At 45.1% G+C, this 18,867-nt stretch overlaps 1 protein-coding gene and 1 long non-coding RNA gene across 4 annotated transcripts in view; one reads left to right on the plus strand and one right to left on the minus strand.

Annotated features, from left to right (window-relative positions):
- The window catches only part of PDE8B (phosphodiesterase 8B), a 321,825-nt gene that overhangs the window by 252,263 nt on the left and 50,695 nt on the right, over positions 1-18,867 (minus strand). The window contains exon 2 of one of the 3 annotated variants that reach the window (XM_032277729.1): positions 18,380-18,518. In XM_032277729.1, the coding sequence (XP_032133620.1) occupies positions 18,380-18,518 (139 nt within the window). Of the gene's footprint in view, positions 1-4,135; positions 4,363-18,379; positions 18,519-18,867 lie in introns of those variants that run through there. The other 2 variants (XM_032277732.1, XM_032277740.1) reach the window with 2 other exon arrangements.
- On the plus strand, positions 8,534-11,138 carry LOC116551589. The gene is made up of 3 exons (XR_004269008.1): positions 8,534-8,548; positions 10,727-10,732; positions 11,060-11,138. It is a non-coding gene; the product is annotated as an uncharacterized LOC116551589 (long non-coding RNA).

Raw genomic sequence — 18,867 nt, forward strand, 5'->3', positions numbered from 1 at the left:
AGAAAGAAAGAAAGAAAGAAAGAAAGAAAGAAAGAAAGAAAGAAAGAAAGAAAGAAAGAAAGAAAGAAAAAAGTACATATTTAAATAGTAACCACGGTCTTTCACACAGTGATTCCACCCCTAGGAACACATTCACCAAAAATATCTAAACAGGTATGCAGAAATACATAAATAAATGGATCCACTGTGTGATCTTTCACAAGTTCTGTATGTGACTGTAAAAACAGAAATAATCCAAATGCCTATTTACAGGGATTGGTTGAATAAATGATGGTTTACTCATCTGCACTCAAGTCTACATAGTTAAAAATAAAGGGGCTAATCCCTTTGCTGACATGAAAAGACACCCAGGTCATATTGATAAAAGCAAGAAAATCCAAGTAGAAAAAAGAAAATTATCACTCATAAAAGATTTTTTAATCTCTATGCACTGAGGTGTAAAAAGCATCTGACACTTAGTAGGTACTTTTCACCCTCCCCTTTTCTTCCTTCTTGCATGTCACTTAGATCATTGTAAATATACCCAGCTGGCTGGTTCAGCTCCACCACCCACTAGCTGTGTGATCTCAGACAAGAAGTTTCAGTTCCCTCACCTGTAAAACTGAAAGAAATAATAGCAGCCAGGTGCAGTGGCTCACGCCTGTAATCTTAGCACTTTGGGAGGCCAAGGCAGGCAGATCACTTGAGGTCAGGAGTTCGAGACAAGCCTGGCCAACATACTGAACCCCTGTCTCTACCAAAAATGCAAAAGTTAGCTGGGCATGGTGGTGTGCACCTGTAGCCCCAGCTACTCAGGAGTCTAAGGCAGGAGAATCACTTGAACCCGGGAGGCGGAAGTTGCATTGAGCTGAGATTGTGCCACTGCATTCCAGCCTGGGTGACAGAGTGAGACTCTGTCTCAAAATAATGATAGTAATAGCACATCCCACAGAAGATATTGACAGGATTACATCAGAGTGTGTACATGAAGTACTTAGTCCAATGCCTAGCACATAGTAAGTACTTTAAAAAAATTCACCATTGTGATGATATTTGTCTCTGAAAACCTGAAGAAACAAGGTTCTTCATGGCTTTTAAATCTCTTACAATAATTATCTAATTTAAAAAATCATCATCCTGCTTATTTCCCTTCCTGAAGCTAAATTAAAAAGCTAAAAAGCAATCCAGCAATCCCATTACTGGGTATATACCCAAAGAATTATAAACTGTTCTATTACAAAGACACATGCACACATATGTTCATTGCAGCACTGTTTACAATAGCAAAGACCTGGAACCAACCCAAATGTCCATCATCGATAGACTGGATAAAGAAAATGTGGCATATATATACTGTGATAGAATACTACGCAGCCATAAAAAATGATGAGTTCATGTCCTTCATAGGGACATGGATGAATCTGGAAACCATCATTCTCAACAAACTGACACAAGAACAGAAAACCAAACACCACATGTCATCACTCATAGGTGGGTGTTGAACAATTAGAACACATGGACACAGGGAGGGTAGCATCACACACTTCGGTCAGTGGGGGGACTAGGGGAGGGACAGCAGGGGTGGGGAGGGTGGGGAGGGATAACAAGGGAGAAATATCAGATATAGGTGATGGGAGGATGAAGGCAACAAACCACCTTGCCATGTATGTACCTATGCAACAATCCTGCATGATCTGCACATGTATCCCAGAACCTAAAGTGCAATTAAAAAAAAAAAAAGCTAAAGAGCAGTTTAAAAAAAAGAAGAAAAAAGCAAACATGTAACATACTGAGTTTAAAATGTGTTTGTTAACTAATTCTCCATAAATAAAAATAAGATGTGTATATAAAGTTAAAAAAAAAAAAAGCAGTGCTTACCTCAATAAGCTCTGGCAATATTAGGCATCCAATATTTAATACAACTTTTAAAGACAGTTTCACCATTTCATTACCAAACTGATAATCTACTTTTCTGAGAAGTTGGTACTAACTGAGTCATTCCAGGTAAGTCAGTTGCTTATCAGGTGTGATGTAAGGGGCCTCCATGAGCTCTGTAAGACACTGGGCCCTCTTCTATTGAGGGGTCAGTCTGGGACTTCCCCTCTACTCACAACAGGGAGGTTGTGGCTAGAGTCTTTCAAATGCACAGAAAAGATGTCTTCTAGGATTATATAGCCAAGCTCAAACTTTACCAGGACTTTCTATGTGAGATCCTTCCCAGTGCATTCTAAGCATTAACTAAACCAATCAGGCTCATTTCCACCGATCTTTAAGCCTGAATGATTTGTGTAGCCCTATAAACAGATTGGAATTAAAATTCAATTCACCCACTGATCTAGTATCTCTTCCGTCCTAAATGCTCTTTGGCAGCAAATACAATCTGTAGCAAGACTGCAAAGAACTAGTGAACACTTGTAGGCTAAGTCTGGCAGATTACTGCCAGAGTGGAATCCAGAATTAAAGGCTCTGAGCCTTCCTGGCAGCTGAGGCCAGGACGGGTTTGTGCGGCTTGCCCAGAGTTTAACAACTGGTCAGTAGCATCGCTGGAGCTTGGAATCCAACTCCCTGGCCTCCCAATCTATGCTCTTTCCACTGCTGATGAATTGTCATTCTTCTGTTTTTGCTTCTTGGAAAACTGAACCTCTACAAAGTTAAAATAACTTATTCAAGGTCAAGAGGGCAGTCAAACAGAACTGGCAAAGCCAACTGCTGCCCAGGGTTATAAAATCTGAGAGGGTGGGTCCTCTGGCCCTCACCTCCCCCAGGGACCCTGTGTAAATGTTTTTGTTGATAATCTCCCAACACACAGTTTAGAGGAAGCATCTCTTGTAGGTTATCACCGCACGTCCAACTTCAGATTCAGACAGAAGCGCCTGTAACTATAAGAGCCAGCACGCCTCCAGCTACCCTGACCTCCCGACAGTCCAGGGAAGTCTGCCTGGCCAAATAACCACCGCTCAACTGCAGGGGTCTTACAGTCCTAGTAACTCACACCTCGCTGCCAGCAGTGTTTTTCTGGAGCTGGTAACCTGACGACAGTAAACCGGTGTCAGATTGAGCAGGAAGCAGAATGGATAGGCACAGCTACTCTTGTGGGTATAGAGGAGGCTGTGGACGGTTCAAGGCTCCTAGCCAAGCCTTTGTAAAGACTGTTGCAACCCTGACCTCTCCCTAGAGTCCACAGGAGCACAGCTACTTGATCCTGTTAACTAGTTGCATTTCAGAGGATACTCTGAACGCCTAGCAGAACGCCCCCAAGTTCAAAGTGGCGGCGCCGCCTGCACAGCTTCCCCCTTGCACTAAGCCACAGACTGTTTCTATGTGAGATCCTTCCCTCCCTACACCACAGACTGTTTTCCCGGGCACTTTCCTGCGACCCCGAGGCATGAGACCCTTCTTTATACACACGTTCCACCTCTCCCTTTGCTTCCCTCCACCTCCACACATCCCTCCCCCAGGGGATGAGGCGGGTGGTTTAGTCTACTCTCTGTCTATTCACCCAGGGAATGCTGCCCCTAGAACTGAGTGCAAAGGTGGGGATGGACGTGGGGTTAGGGGTGGGTGCCCCAGTCTGGAGTCCCGAGCACCAGAGACAGGCATTGAAGCGCGCGTGCACACACACACACACACACACACACACGCACACACACACACACACCCCCCAGGCTGGGGCTGCGACTCACTACCCGAGTGGCGAGGCAGCTTCGCAGCCACTGGAAGCTCGAGGAGGAAAGCAGGGACCCCAGCGGCCCGCGCCAGGGAAGCGTGGGAAACAACAGGCGCAACAGGAGCCCGCGGAGCCGGCCCAACAGAGAAACAGGTCGGACTCCTGCAGGGAAGCTCTGCCAATGAGGCCAAGTGCCAGGTAGATGCCAACGGCGGCTGTCTGTGGTCAATTATTATTGGGAATGATAAACGAGACGGTTACACTAGACACTCGAGGTGCTTCCCGCCTGGGAAGGAAGGAGGGAGTTGGCTCTAGGACACGCAGAGACTAAAGACGAAAAGAAAAGAAAAAAAGGCACCCTGGCACTGGAGTGTCTGAAAGGGGACCCTGGAGCGGGCTCTGGGCTTGTGCCTGCGCACCCGGGCTTGCCCAGCGGCCAGGTGGGTGCCCAGATGCGAGGAGGCAGCCGACCCCACGCTGGGGACTCACCTGGTGCGCGCTCGGCGGGCAGCGTAGCTGGTCCATGCCGGCGGCGGGCAGCAGCTGGGCGCCCCGGTGGTGCCCGTGTCCGGCGCCGCAGCCCGGCACAGAGGGCACCGGCCTGGCGCACCCTGCACCCCGCTCCCCGGGTCTCGTGCCCACGTGAAGGGTCTGGTCGCTCTGTGGGACTCTTGCGGCGAGCCTGAGGTTCTGCGCGCCTTCACTTTCCAGACGCGTCTCCAGGCCGGCGGGTGCCTGGGTCCTAGCGCCCCTCCCGGGGTGAGGAACCCCTACTTTGAGCCTGCTGAGCAACTCTGCTCCGGGCAATGCCTGCCTGGCACCTCGAGGGAAGTTCAGCCTCGCTGAAGCTGCTGAACCTGGAGACTTTCTTGGGACTCAGGATTCGGGTTCCTAACACCCCCTTTACCGGTCTCCACTTTCCTCTCGTTGGGCCTTTACCCCCAGGAAAAAGCTGAAAGATCAGATTTGCTTGCATCCCTCCATTCATGATCATATACACTATGATTTTAAAGAGATTTTCAAGTTAGAGATATTGGTCCTTATATATATAACACATCATATGTAATAAAAACAGTTTTTCCTCCAAGTAAAAGAATGAATATGGAAATAACATCTCCTGGGCGCAGTGGCTCAGGCCTGTAATCCCCACACTTTGAGAGGCCAAGGCGGAAGGATTTAATTTGATACCGCCTGAGCAACATAAGGAGACCTTTAAAAAATCTATTAGGGGCTGAAGTTATCCCTCAGTCTTTATTGTAGAGACAATTTACAAACATGAGTCAAACACGGATCAAACCAAAGGTGCAGCTAGGCTTCTAGAACCGCCCCCCACCTGATTCCCCGCCAATCTGTGTAGGTAGCTGGAATCACTAAATGTCTAAGCAGATACTATGAAGCTGCCACACACTTTGAGAAAGTAATACATTGTGCCTAATTAAATGTCTCAGCCTTAAATGGTCCTGGCATCTTGCTTGTGGCTATTACCACGCCTGGCCCATACCTGGCTCCTCTGGGGCAGAGGGATTTCCAACAAAGACCTAGAGAGCATTTGCAAGGCCTTTCCTTTCTCAGCTGCCCACAGTGGTGAGTCAGTCCATTCAAAACCAAGAGGAGAAACAATCTGTTCCTGCTGACTTTCTCAACCAGAGAGGCTGATGAGATTTCTAACGGCAGAAAAGAAAAACAAGTCATTTTTAGAAAGAAAACCTAATTCATAGGACAAGGGGAAAAAAAAAAAAACAAGAGGAAAAATTATTATTTTATTTTATTTATTTATTTTTGAGATGGAGTTTTGCTCTTGTTGCCCCGGCTGGAGTGCAATGGGGCGATCTTGGCTCACCACACCTCAGCCTCCTGGGTTCAAGGGATTCTCCTGCCTCAGCCTCCTGAGTAGCTGGGATTACAGGCACCTGCCTGGCTAATTTTTATATTTTTAGTAGAGACAGGGTTTCTCCTTGTTGGTCAGGCTGGTCTCAAACTCCCAACCTCAGGTGATCTGCCCACTTCAGCCTCCCAAAGTGCTGGGATTACAGGCATGAGCCACCGCACCAGGCCTGAAAAATTATTATTTTAACATTAGCCATAAAGGCCTACAAAAAGACATGAATGCAGTATGAGTATGGGATTCACCATTTTTTTCTAGGAGTCCAAGCATTTTTTTACAAAAGCATTCCTCAATGTGTGGACAAACTTTAAGATGACACATGATGATCCCCATCCCCTGGTGTCCATGCCCCTGAGTGTGTGCAGAACTTGTGACCTGACTCGCTGCCCACCCATGGAACATGGCAAAGGTGACCAAATGTCACTTCATAGATCAGGTTATACAGTTTTGCTAGGAGAGGCTTTCTCTGGCCGGCTTTGATAAAGCATGCAGCCATATTGGGGAGGCCCACCTGGCAGGGAGCTGAGGGTGCCTCTGTTCAAGAGCCAGTAAGAAACTGAGGCCCTCGGTCTAACAAACTGAAAGGAGGTAAATTCTGCCAACAATCAGGGGAGCCTGAAAGTGAACCTTCCCTAACTGAGCCTTGAGATGCAACTGCAGCCCCAGCTGACATATTGATTGCCACTTTCAGAATAATCCCAAAACAGAGGATCTAGTAAAGCCATGCCCAGGCTCCGACCCACAGAAACTGTGAAATAATAAATATGTGTTGTTGTAAACCACTGAAATTGTCCTTATGTAGCAACAGCAACAAATATACTTTGTCCTTCCACGGAAGGAAAAGTGAGGCAAAGGGGGTTAGGTAGAGGGCTAAGGTGATTTAAATTAACCGCATGATCAATTATTTCACACTCCTAGTCTTTTTAGTCCTGGGTAGACAAGGAAAAGCAGCACAGCAAAGAAATCAGAAGGTAAAGTATCAAGTTCAGGTTGAGAAATGTGGAAAGTAAAGCAAGGCAAAAGAAGAACTTAAAGTCTCATGCGAAAAAAACTCAACAGGTTGAAGGACAGTTTGAAAAACTCAGGTTACAGTGACCCAGGTTAAAAATACATGTTCTCTGAAAGAAAAATAAATTAGTTAAAACAAAAAAAGAGAGAAACACCAACAAAGAGATGATGAGGAAGGATAAAGGCACCAAATCCTCTGAATTCTCTTCTCACTATCTAAAAAGAAAAAGAAAAGCCATACTATTCACTGATGAGAGTGTGAGGATTTTCCAGAAGAGCCAGTTAAGAAGTACTAAGAGGATGTCTGCTCACAGTACATGTCTGTGGCAACTGGAAGGTTGTCTTATTTTTTCCTGAGATACAGCATAAAAATTGACAGTATCTTAAAGCCACTAGCCTGAGTCCTGATGGTTTGCACTTACAGTAGTCCCCACTTATCCACAGTTTAAGTTTTTGCAATTCAGTGACCCACAGTCAACAGTGGTCCAAAAATATTAAATGGAAAAATTCCAGAACAAAGCATTCATAAGTTGTAAATTACATACCATTCTGATAACATCCAGAGGTGTCCTGCTTCCATCCTGCCCAGAACATGAATTGCCCCTTTGTCCAGTGTCTCCATGCTATATCCACTACCTCCACCACATCCCCGTGAGTCACTGAGTCGGCACCCTGGCTATCAGTTTTACTGTTGTGGTATCCCAGTGCTGGTGTTCAAGGGACCCTTATTTTACTTAATTATGGCCCCAAAGTGCAAGAGTAGTGATGCTGGCAATTCTATATACCAAAGTGAAGCTGTAATGTGCTTCCTTTAAGTGAAAAGGTAAAAGTTCTTGACTTAATGAGGAAAGAAAAAAAAATCGTATGTTGAGGTCACTAAGACCTTCAGTACGCTAAGATATTTTGAGAGAGCTAGAGACCGCATTCACATAACTTTTATTACAACCTGTTGTTATAATTGTTTTATTTTGTTATTAGTTATTACTGTCAATCTCTTACTGTGCCTAATATACAAATTAAACTTTATCATAGGTATGTACATATGGGAAAAAGCATAGTATACATAGGGTTCAGTACCATCTGTGGCTCCAGGCAGCCACTGGAAGTCCTGGATCATCCCTTGTGAATAATAGGGGGATACTGTATTTGTTAGGTTTTAAGTGTCTTTGGATGCCTCATGTTTAAACGTGTTTTTTTTTTCCCTCCACTCCTACTATCATACAGCAAAATAAAGCACAACACTTAACCCACTGGATATTTATCACCTACCATGCACCTTGAAGAGACTATGGAGTGGTAAAATATTTTAAAAGAGGAAGAAAGAAGAAGGGAAGGAGAAAAAGGAAGGAGAAAGAAAGAGAAGGGACAGGAGGAAGAAAGAGAAGGAAAGAGAAATGAAGCAAAGGAAAGGAAGGAAGGAAGGAAGGAAAAGAAAAAAGAAACCAAAGGCACAGAATTCCAAGTCTAGCTGGGGGTGGGGCTGGGGTATCTAAAACTGCATGCAGAAGCTCTGCTCTCAAGCTCCCCAAGGCCTCCTGGACAACTCCAAGTGTGAGTTCCATCAGTAACACACAATGAAAGCTTCTGAACCGTAAAGCATCATCTCCCTACCAAATCTGATTCCTAGTGGTTCATGCTACTGACAACTCTCCTGATTCAAATGGTGCCCATCTGCTTTCCTTCTTCTCCCTTCTTCTCCATATCAACCAGCCACCACTTCCATTATTGTATCACTGCTCTCTGTCTATCCCTTTGCACCCTTACTGCCAGGAGGGAAACAGGCTCAGTGTGGGTCCCTGTCCTCTCCCTACGGACCAAGCCAGGAGAGTAGGTAGTAGCCAGCATGACATCATCCAACTGAGATGTGCCAAAGAATCCACCCTCCTCCTGCTCATGCCCATGAATATCTCTTCCACCCACATTTGACAGGGCTTGAAATGTCCTTAAAGTGTGTGTGTTTTTTTAATTGCTTCAGCATTGCTCCATCCTTAAGTTTAAAAACTGTAAATGTTTCTGTTTTGCAGTAACTCTTCGTGCCTCTAAAACCTTGGTAAGACTCTGTTGATCACCCTCTTCTTCCTACACTGCTTCCTTAGGAAGAGTAGACAGTGCTCGGGTGATGGAAAAGGGCAGCAAAACCAACCTAGCCCCATTCACAGCTTTGCCTATGGTGCTGAGTGTCTAGTTGTTGGAATATGCATGGGAGTGAGGTGGCTTTCACGTGGCTGGTGGCCAGTCGGTTTCTGGTCACCCCGGATGAACAGTGGAATCTACCCTCTTCCAGGTTATAACTCAACAAGCAAAGATATGGGAAAAGAAGAAAATAGTTTTCTAAGAAGAAATAAATAGAAGCCAGACCATTCAGGGCTGGAAGAGCAGCAGTTATCTATTGATAACCCCATTCTGGTTCCACTGATGAGGTTAAAATAAATGGGGTGCACCATTTAGGTTCCCTTGAGCATGTTCTTGGTTTTTCTTCTTCAAAGATTGAAGATGTTGAGGGTGCTAACAAGCTAACATATATGTGTGTGTGTGTGTGCGTGCCCATATATACATACGGGTACACATACACACACACACAAACACACATTTATATACATGCATATATATAAATTGGTGGTGAGGTATTTTATCACAGAGGCAAATCTATGCAATTATATATTCATTCATTCACTCAACAAATATTTTTGAGCAACTACTATATGCCAAGAATTATTTTAGGTGCTGAGGATAGATCTGTAAGATAAATTTGTAAGATGAATCCATACTTGTCATGATGCTTACATTCTAGTGGAGGAAGAGAGACAGTTAACAAGAAAAGGAAATGATAATTGTATCATGATCTGAAGATAGTAAAACAACTTACTGTAATAGAGAGAAGCTGAGGTAGAATCTACTTTCGTTTGGGAAGTCAAAGAAGGCTTCCTTGGGAGGGGACATTTAAACCGGCACATGTATTATCCCGAAAGAGCTGGGAATGGAAAGATCTGAAGAGAATAGGATTCCAGGGAAGGGAACTGCAAATGCAAAATCCTTAAGGCAGGAAAAAGCTTGAGGAGTTCAAGGAAACAACAAGAGTCCAGCCCAGGGAGGAAGCCTTGGGAGAATTTTAAGCAGGGAAGAAACACAATATAATTTGCTCTTTGAGAATCCCTCTGATGCCTGTGTGGAGAATCAATTCTAGGGATGAAGGATGGAAGCTGGCAAGGCCGGAGGATGTTGGAGCCATCCACGTGAGAGATGGGGGTTACTAGGGAGAAGGCAGTGGAGATGGATAGAAAGGGTCAGGTTCAGGCTGCATGAATTTGGAATGCAAAGCTGACAGGACCTGTGATGGGTTGGATGTGGGGAGCGGAGCAAGGAGAAAGAAAAAAACAAGATAACCCATAGGTTTTTGACCTAAGCTGATGGGTGGGCAGTAGTACCATTCTCTGAGATATGAGAAAGGAGCAGGAAAAGACTGGGTAGAAAATCAAGAGTTCTGCTTTGGCCTTGCGAAATAAAAATATCTATTAGACACCCAAGTGAAGATGTCAAAGAGACAGCTGGATCTATGCGTCTGAGCTCAGTAGACAGGTCAGGGCTACAGCCATAAATTTGGGAGTCATTAGTGTATAGATGCTACTGTGAGCGGTGGGGCTGGATGAGGTCACCTATGGTGGTGGGGAGGAGGGTGCCATCAGAAAGGAGAAGAGGGTGGAGAACCATACTCTGGGCTTGCCAACTTCAAGGTCATGCAGCAAAGGAGATGCCAGCAGAGGCCAGGGAGCTGAGGCCCATGCCATAGGAGGAAAACCTGCACAGAGAGAATGAAGCTGTTTCAATGACTTGTTTACTGATATAAAGAGCTAGAAAACGGAGAGCCCCTAAAAGCTCTGACACAAGGAATAGACATGGAGATGTGTACAGTATAAATGAAAACCCAGTGGTTGAGAGAAGCATAGAGTGAAGACCAGTGGAGGAGAGAGAGATAATCAGTAACAATAATAATCCAGAAAGAGCTGATGAAGCAGTGGCTTTGGGGATGGGAAAAAAATGCAAGAATACAAAAGGCATTCAGGGGTACACTAGGACTTGGTAACTGATTATATACATTGGATGTGAGTGGATGACTCAGTGGCTGTGAGTGGGGAGGCTGGTACCTCCCATAAAACAGAGACAGGGTGGGCAAGAACAAGCACTGATAGGGAGAAGTTTTGAGTGTGTTGACACCCAGGAAGGATGTCTAATAGATAAGAGGAAACACAGGTCTGCAAGTGAAGGGAAGTGCTTGGGTGACAGCTGAAAATTCAGTCAGCATCAGTATATAGGTAAGAGAGGACGCTCTGAGAAAGGGACCTAAAGACTAAGCTTCAAAGCAGACTACTGACCTTTAAGGGTTGAACAGAGAGTAGGACAAAGGAGACTTAGGCAGATGGCCGGAAGGTAAGAGAATCAGCTCTCAGGCCAGTGGTTGGTCCCAGCATAACTCTTCCAGGCCAAGGACAGAATGTGCTAACAGTAAAGAAATTCACTAAAAGTCAAAATGCCTTAAAAACTGCTTCTATAAGTAATGTTTCTGTAAGAATATTACTTCTGCTCTTATAGAAAATAAAATGCATGCTCCACTCATCCCCCACCCCACAAACACACAAACATTTAACCTGGTTACACTTTCTAGAGCTAGAAGCATTTTTCTTTCCTGTGAACAATGAGATGGGGAGAGAAACGGAGTAAATTAACAAGGACTTCAATTTCCCAAATGTAACTAACAATTAAAATGTATTTTCAGCAAATTCTCACAACTCTTGTAGGCTTTACATTTTAAAAAGAGGGCAATATAGATAAATTAGGAAATATTCGCCCTTCCATTTTGACTCACATGCTATTCTTTATCTTCCCCTTTGTTTCTTCTTCCCAAATTGCTTTTTCCTCCCATTACTAGTCATAATATTCAAGTTAAATACATGACTATCCTGAATAACAAAACCTCTGGGAATGAAGCAATTTTGTAACAAAATTGCCAATATTTTTAAATCAGCCAACAACCACCTTCATAAGTCATATGAATCAGTGTTAATATAGACCATGCAGGTCAGTAACTTTCTGAGATCTCTACTCAACAGTCAGTTGTTAGAGGCCAAAAAACAAACAGGCACAAATAAACCTCCTCACATACTTTCCATTTGTTTGCAAAGAGTCAAAGGTAAATAGTACTAATCCTCCAAAACATCCTCAGTCAGATTTGTCTACAGGATCTCCAGCCTCTACTCCTGTACCTGTTGGCTCCTCCGTCCAACCTAGACACCCACTTTGTGCTTCCTGACCTCTTGTTCTCTTTCTCTGCCAAAAACTCTGAAGGAAGGAGCATACCCTCCACGTGTGTTCACTGACTGGCTGATAGGACCACCTCTACATGCATTCACTGATTAGCTAATGGGACTCTACCCTATATACATATTTATCGGCTGGGTTATGGCACTCTGGTGTAACATATATCCAAATCAAAGAAATGTGCATTACAAACCATTTACTTACATACTTTTTGGGTAATGATGGTGGAGGGGCGAATGGCTGGTGGAGGAATGGAAGACAGAAACAAGTAAATGAGTGGAAAAGTCCTTCCATGCTCAACTCGCCTACTCCGACACCCACTGCCTCTGCCAGGTTTCCTGTTGCTCCCACAGCAGCCTGTGTTCCCCCTAGTCAGCATTGGTACTGGTATTTCCTAATGTCTTATCTTTAGTTCGGACCAGACTAAGCGCCTTCAGGGCTGAGGCTGTTTCTGTCTTATTTCTGAATCTCCAAGCACAAAATCAGTACTCAATAAATTTTCACTGGATAAATAGATGAATTAATTGAGGTTCAGATGCAAGTGTTATAATGTTGCTCTTTTAAAGCGACAAGTTATGATTGAGGGACAGTTATTTCTCCATCACCATCAGATGTTCTTTTTTCCCTGAGAGGTGCTTAGAAGCTCTGGTCTAAAAGTTACTAGGAGCAGAATAACAAACACTGTCATCATCTGCTTCTCCTAGGTCCAAGAATGTTAGCTCCTTACGCTAACTTTGACTTCTCCTGTCGTAAGACTTCCAATTGCATATTGTATGTTGTTTGGTGCTCTTGATGTTTTATCAGTCAAGTTATTCAGACAAATGTTTATTGTGGGTCTACTAAGGTTCAGGCACAGTGCCGGCCACTAAGGAGTCAACGATGAACAAACCCAGCCCAGTCCCTGTGTTCACCAAGCTTGCAGTCTAGTTGAGTTACTATTTTGTGAATTGTCTCAGTTAGAGACTCCTTCACCATTCACGTATTCATCTATCCATCCAGTCGATCCCCTATCTTTTTTTTCTTAATAAATAAATTGCTCAGAACAAGTTGGGTGTTTAGAACATACTTGTCAAATGAGGGCTGACTGTAGTTTGGGTTGTTTTGGCATCATAGAGATACTAAAGCTAGAAAGGATTGTGCTGGATAGGCTGTGTCTGCCCCTCCAGATCATCTCTATCATTTTCCCCTTGTGTGCCCTAGGAGTCCGACCTATGGGGAATTCATCAGGGGTCCCTGGCCCCCTGGCCTCCAGTCAGTCAGGTTCAGCCAATGAAAGGCACCAGCACAGGATGGGAAGCAGGGGCTGGCGCTGCATCCCTCCATGACAACCCAGAAGTCTTTCCAAATTCCAATGTCGGCTTCATCCTCTGCCCCATTACCACCTGCCTAGGGGTGGAAACAGCTTCTTGGCTCTCACAAACCCACAGACGCTGCACCATTTTTTAACCCTGCCCACACCTGTGTAAATAAGCCTTCACCTGTTTCCTCAAGGGACTTGGACACAAAACCTATCTCTTGCCACCTCCAGATGTGGAATCATAAATTCCTGAAGAAAAGGATCAACTTTTAGTCTGTGGCCTTTAGAGCTGCATTGTGATTTTACCACTCCCAGCATACACAGACCGATATTTTTAAAATTCTCCTATGGGCTGGACAGAATTATGCCAGCATTAAGGTCAAGCCTGAGGTGACAACTGAAACAAGTGTACAAGGAACCAAGTGACAAATGCTTGGCATTTCAAATTCCAAGAAGCCACAGCCGGTGGAATGAAGTTCAAACTATGCTGTGAGACGGACATCCATCTATTTCAGGTCTGTCCCAAGTCACACACCTAAATAGGACAAAGTGCCATTTCCAAGTGACCTCAGGTTTCCCATCGGTTTTGTTCACAAACTTCCATCTGCCTAGAATATCTCCCCAAAGCTTGTTTCTGTTAAGTTCAATCCCTTTCCATGCGACAAGAACTATGCAAATGGATTCTCCTTCGCAAATGATCAAGCTTTCTATGATTATTTCAATCAGAAAATGCTTGTTTTCCTCTAGATACTTGGAGCATTTTGTTTGTACTCACCCAGATCATGTACTGCCGATCTGTGTTAGAATTGTGTTCAGGTGTTTTTCTCACTCCCAAGCTTTGAAGAGTCCTGACGTCAGGACAATGTCTCACATTTTTTTGTTTATCCTGATGGACTATTGCAGTGCTTTAAAAATTGAAATTTCAAACTAAATGTTTGTTGACTGACTGAATGAATGAATTAGCAACCAAACATTTTTTCTTAGGACAGTGACATAATTTCTTCTGAGTCGCAGAAGACCAAACCATATTTCACATATTTATCTAGAAATAGCAAATTCGTAAAAGCAAATGGCACTATATTTAAGGAGAAATATTTTCAGATTGTTTCCATATGTGTTTCTATATATATCGGCTTATGCAATATTTTAAATCAAATTCAACACCATGTGGCCATGTATCTCCTAGAAACTCATAACGATGATTTAGTTCAGAGCTTAAAACAATAACAAGAAAGTTCTTAAAGGAGATGTGTTCATTTATCCTCAGTCCTGCTTATTGTCTAGAAGTTTCCTTTCCAGTCTTGGCTCAGATGTCACTTTCTAACTGTGACCTTCTCTGATGTCCTCAGACAGACCTGCTCCCCCTCCTGAGCTTTTCTTGCCCTCTGTATAGACTTTTTTGTGGCTTTTAACCCACGGCTCTGTGGTTAACTATGTGTCCAGCTTCCAGTGAGACCATGAGCTCCTTAGGAGAAGGGACCCAGTCTTGTTCACTTTTGTCTTCCCAAACTTAACATAGCACCTGGCACAAAGTACATGCTCTTTAAATGCAGTCTGAAAGGAAATGGTCTAAAGCCAATTGCGCACTCTCGCTCCAAACACCTAACCCATGCTTCCGTTGGTTTAAAACTCTGTGACATTTATCAATCGGGTATGACGGAGGAAAACACATACATGCACAAAACTGCTCTTAGGAAATGGTATCCAATTTTCTTAGCTATAGCCATTTACTCAACAAGATCCCAGTTCAGGTACCAGGGTGACCTCCACATTAACCCTTTTTGCTTGCAGGTGCAGGACAGCACTTTGGCACCAATTCAGGAACATGTCCTCGTATAATAGATAAAATAGGGAACTTGAGATAGAGCGGTGTTTCAAGTCAGGAAGGAGAGGAAGCTACAGTGCAGTGAGCATTTACTCTGCACTCAGCCCTTTGCAAACCTAATCACTTTCAGCACTCACACTATCCATGCGGTCAGCACAGTTTTATCACTCCATGCTGCAGCACAACATCACCAGGGGTCAGTGGAAGCATTCTTGGACACACTACAACTGGAGGTGGCTTCGTTGGAGTGAGATTCAGGACGAGGATGAGGTCAGGTGTATCTCTCACATTACCGCAAGCCACAGGGCTGCCAATTCGCAGACATGCTGATCTTGCCATTCCCTGCAGCTACCGAACTCCTCAGTCCGGGTGTTCGCGCGTGCTCCTGCTGCTGTCTGCTCTCACCTTCTCCCCTACGCTCTTTTTCTGGCTACTTCCTACTTGCCCTTTAGGCCAGTAGTTCTTCAAGTGCGGTTTCCAAATAGCAGCCTCACTTGTCCAAATAGCAGTGTCACTTGGAATTTGGAGACACAAATTCTTGGGGCTCACCTCAGACATTGGGAGTGAGACCTTGAAACCTGCTTTAACAAACCCTCCAGGTGGCTGTGATGTGGGTTAAAATGTGAGAAGCACCGTTCTTGGCTTTACGTGAACTCTACCTCCGCAGAGAGGCTTCCTAGCCCCCACCTCCCAAAGCTGAACTCTGCCCCTGCTGTTATGCTCTCTCATCTTATCAATAGAACACAGGGCCGACTGTGTTGGTGCTCCTGGAAACCTTTGTTTCCAAAAGCAAGCAAACAAAACCAAACGCAACCACCAAAGTAATGAAAACTCACTGACACCATGTCTAAATATCCTGGAAGATTTCATGTGATAGGAGCTGGCACTGTGCCACCTCTCAGGGTGTGGCTGTCTTGTGCTTCTTGGATTTTTTTCAAGCTCCAGACTCTGTTGGTTTTACTAACTCATAAGGCCTGAGGCCTCTCTTATCAGACCTCTGCATCAGAATCCTGAATAGCAAATGTCTTCTGACCTGAGTACAAGGAAGTCGAGATTTCTCTGGAATTAGAGGCTGAAAAACATGATTGCAAAGCTGGTGACAAGAGGCCCTACTGAAACCATGGCAGGTCTGCAGGGACCAGGCGGAGCTTTCATTTCAGAATTGGGGGAGGCACCCACATTAGAGACACTGTGTCTGGACTTGAAGCCATGGGGAGTAATGGAGGGAGACTGTTGATGGAGCCAAACCCACTAGTCTGTCAGCAGAGCAAGGAGCTGTGGAAAGGCCACTCTGTCACTTGCTGAACACACATGCCATTCTCTCCCCAATCACAGCACATCCCTAAAGGTTGCTTCTGCACAGGGGATATGATTTGCCTTTGCCCCAGCAACCCTGACTTGTTCCTGCCATTCCATCCAGATACAGCTCTGCTCCTGAATCTGCCCTGCCTCAGAGGGGCAGGAGGAGTGGGGTCCCGCCAGGGCACAAGTGGCAGAGCGGCCCCTGCACAGGCAGTTCTGGGTCAGGGAGCTGGAACCATGCTCCTGGTGCCAGAGCCCAGTTTCATGCCCAGACGGCAGCCGGGGCTCTGTGCCAGGGCTGCCATGCAGCCTCGCTGCTCCCTGGCCTCCCTCCAGCGCCCGTGCCAGGAAGGAACGGCCTGACACAGTGAAGAGCGGGCAACTGGATGCTTCCAGCTCTGACTTCTCGGGCTGCCGTGCCCTGTCGGAGTGTTACTCCTTTGTCCTGTTCCATAGTTAATTTAGTAATTCAAGGGGAGAGGGGCAGGATAGAGACAGACAGACTCTTGTATTGTCCCTGTCTTCAAACTTAAAATATTGTTTTCCAGGCTCAGGCACAAACTCACTTGTCATCGCTTGGTTCCCAACAGAGAAAAAAATACAATGGAAAATTAGATCCTGTGTCACAGTGTCATGGGTATAAATAAAATGAAAGGCTAGCTTGACGTCAGCAGTGAGGATTTTCACATTCCACTTCACTTCCTCATCATCAAACATTTGGCTCACGTTACCCCTTGTGTGGTAGAAGCCAGCTAGTGTAAATGGGTGGGGGCTCTGCGCTGTGGGGACTGTTTCTCCCTCCAGATTCTCCAGGTGCCCTGGGCACACAGTCCCAAAGGGTGGGCCTCATTCCATGGGCTGGGTGTTTTCTGGGTTTCAGGTGACATTCCTGGCAGATGTCACAATCCATTCTCCTCATCCCTTCAATTTCCCCAAGTCTCTATTTTTCCACTCAAATGTTCCTGCTCAGGAGCAGCCAGCTTGTCTCTTCACCAGACTTCCTGAGCATACATTGAGGGGACGCTTCTCTTCCTGGAGAGGATGCAGGAGGGGAGAGCTTCATGCCCCCTTGCACAGGAAGGAGCAGGTGTGGAAGGATTCCACTGTGCCCTCAACATCAACGTGCCCTGAAAAGTGCTGTGCGAATCAGCCAGGCTGTGTTGATTCATATTTTATACACAATCTAAATTTGGAACTATTTAAACAAGCCCTGTGGTAAATAATTTTGTAATGCAAACACTCCCCACCAAGTTCTTTCTTTGTAAATCTAGCTATTTCCTCTTGGGTTTTTCTCAAAGTGTTAAGCACCTCAGTGCCCCAAAACCAAAAATAGACATGGTCTGGTGCACAACCCAACACATCTTTATCATTAAGGGGCATCTGACCTTAGAGTCTTTGGCTTTCATTGATTTGCTGATATACATGTGGTGCCTACGGGAGGGGAAGAGTTACAGAAGTTGAATGAAAGCAGTAAATCACTTAGTGACAGAGGCATCTCTATGGGGGCGGGGGGTCTGGTTGGTGTAGACGGGGAGTAAATGACTCAGGCAAGGTCCCAGGGCAGTAAGAAAAACATTTGCAATAACAACAACAACAACAAAAAAAAAAAAAAAAAAAAAAAAGGGGGCATCTGACTTCAAAGAATGCTGAGGAGTGTTGACAGGCAGGGCGACACTGATGAATACACCAATACCTGTTAATGCAGTACAGGAATGAGTGCCTGCCATGACCTGGTTTTACATCTTCACACTCGGGGCCATGTCACTAGATCTAGGAGAGTAGTTGTGGAGACTCTTCCCAATTCACATGCCGCCGGGCAAAATTTCAGATGTTAAATTTTTGTTTTGAAATCATTACATTCAACAAATATCTGTGAAGCCTACTTCGTGCTGGGGACCAATGTGGTTCTGTGTATACAGGGATAGAGATGATCCAACTTCTGTGGCCAACTCCAGTCTGCTGGGGAAGGATGTGACAGTAATTAATGTAGGGAAGAGAGTGGCCTTTGGGATCCAGTAGATAATTTTAATGCAGTTCTGTCTCTTCCTGGCTGTTTGACTTTGGGCTTGTTACTCAGCCTCTCTCTGCAATAAGGTTGCCTACCTCAGAGCTTTGCGAGCATGGTGTGGGATAACCGACGGGAGGTGCTTCACAGGGTGGCTGGGCCCTGACAAGTCCTGGTAGGTGCTCAGCAGCGCAGGTTCTTTTCCTGCCCTCTTCCCCAATTCCAGAGTTGCATCTGCTGCCTAGAAAAATACATAAAGATAGAAAAGAAATGACTGTTGCATATATACACAAGGGAGTGCTCATTTTCTCACCCTACCCTACACACACTTGCACACGTGCACGCGCTTTAGCCTGGCCTGAGATAGGCGTGATTATTCCAGGCCACAGATCACAGTGTTATTTTTAGAATGAGATTTCTAACTCTGCTTCCACTCAGGGAGCAGCAGATTGGGTTGGTAATGGACTGAAATGGCATTTGGTCATTTTCCTCTCTGTGTGTACTCACTGGGGCAGGATTTAGTAACGCATAGACCTCAGGCCCTTCTCATTTTGTGTCCCATTATGGTACTGAAGATGACCCTGTG

This window comes from Sapajus apella, unplaced genomic scaffold (assembly GCF_009761245.1).
Source record: "Sapajus apella isolate SASKATOON/1434 unplaced genomic scaffold, GSC_monkey_1.0 scaffold1, whole genome shotgun sequence".
Lineage (NCBI taxonomy): Eukaryota > Metazoa > Chordata > Mammalia > Primates > Cebidae > Sapajus > Sapajus apella.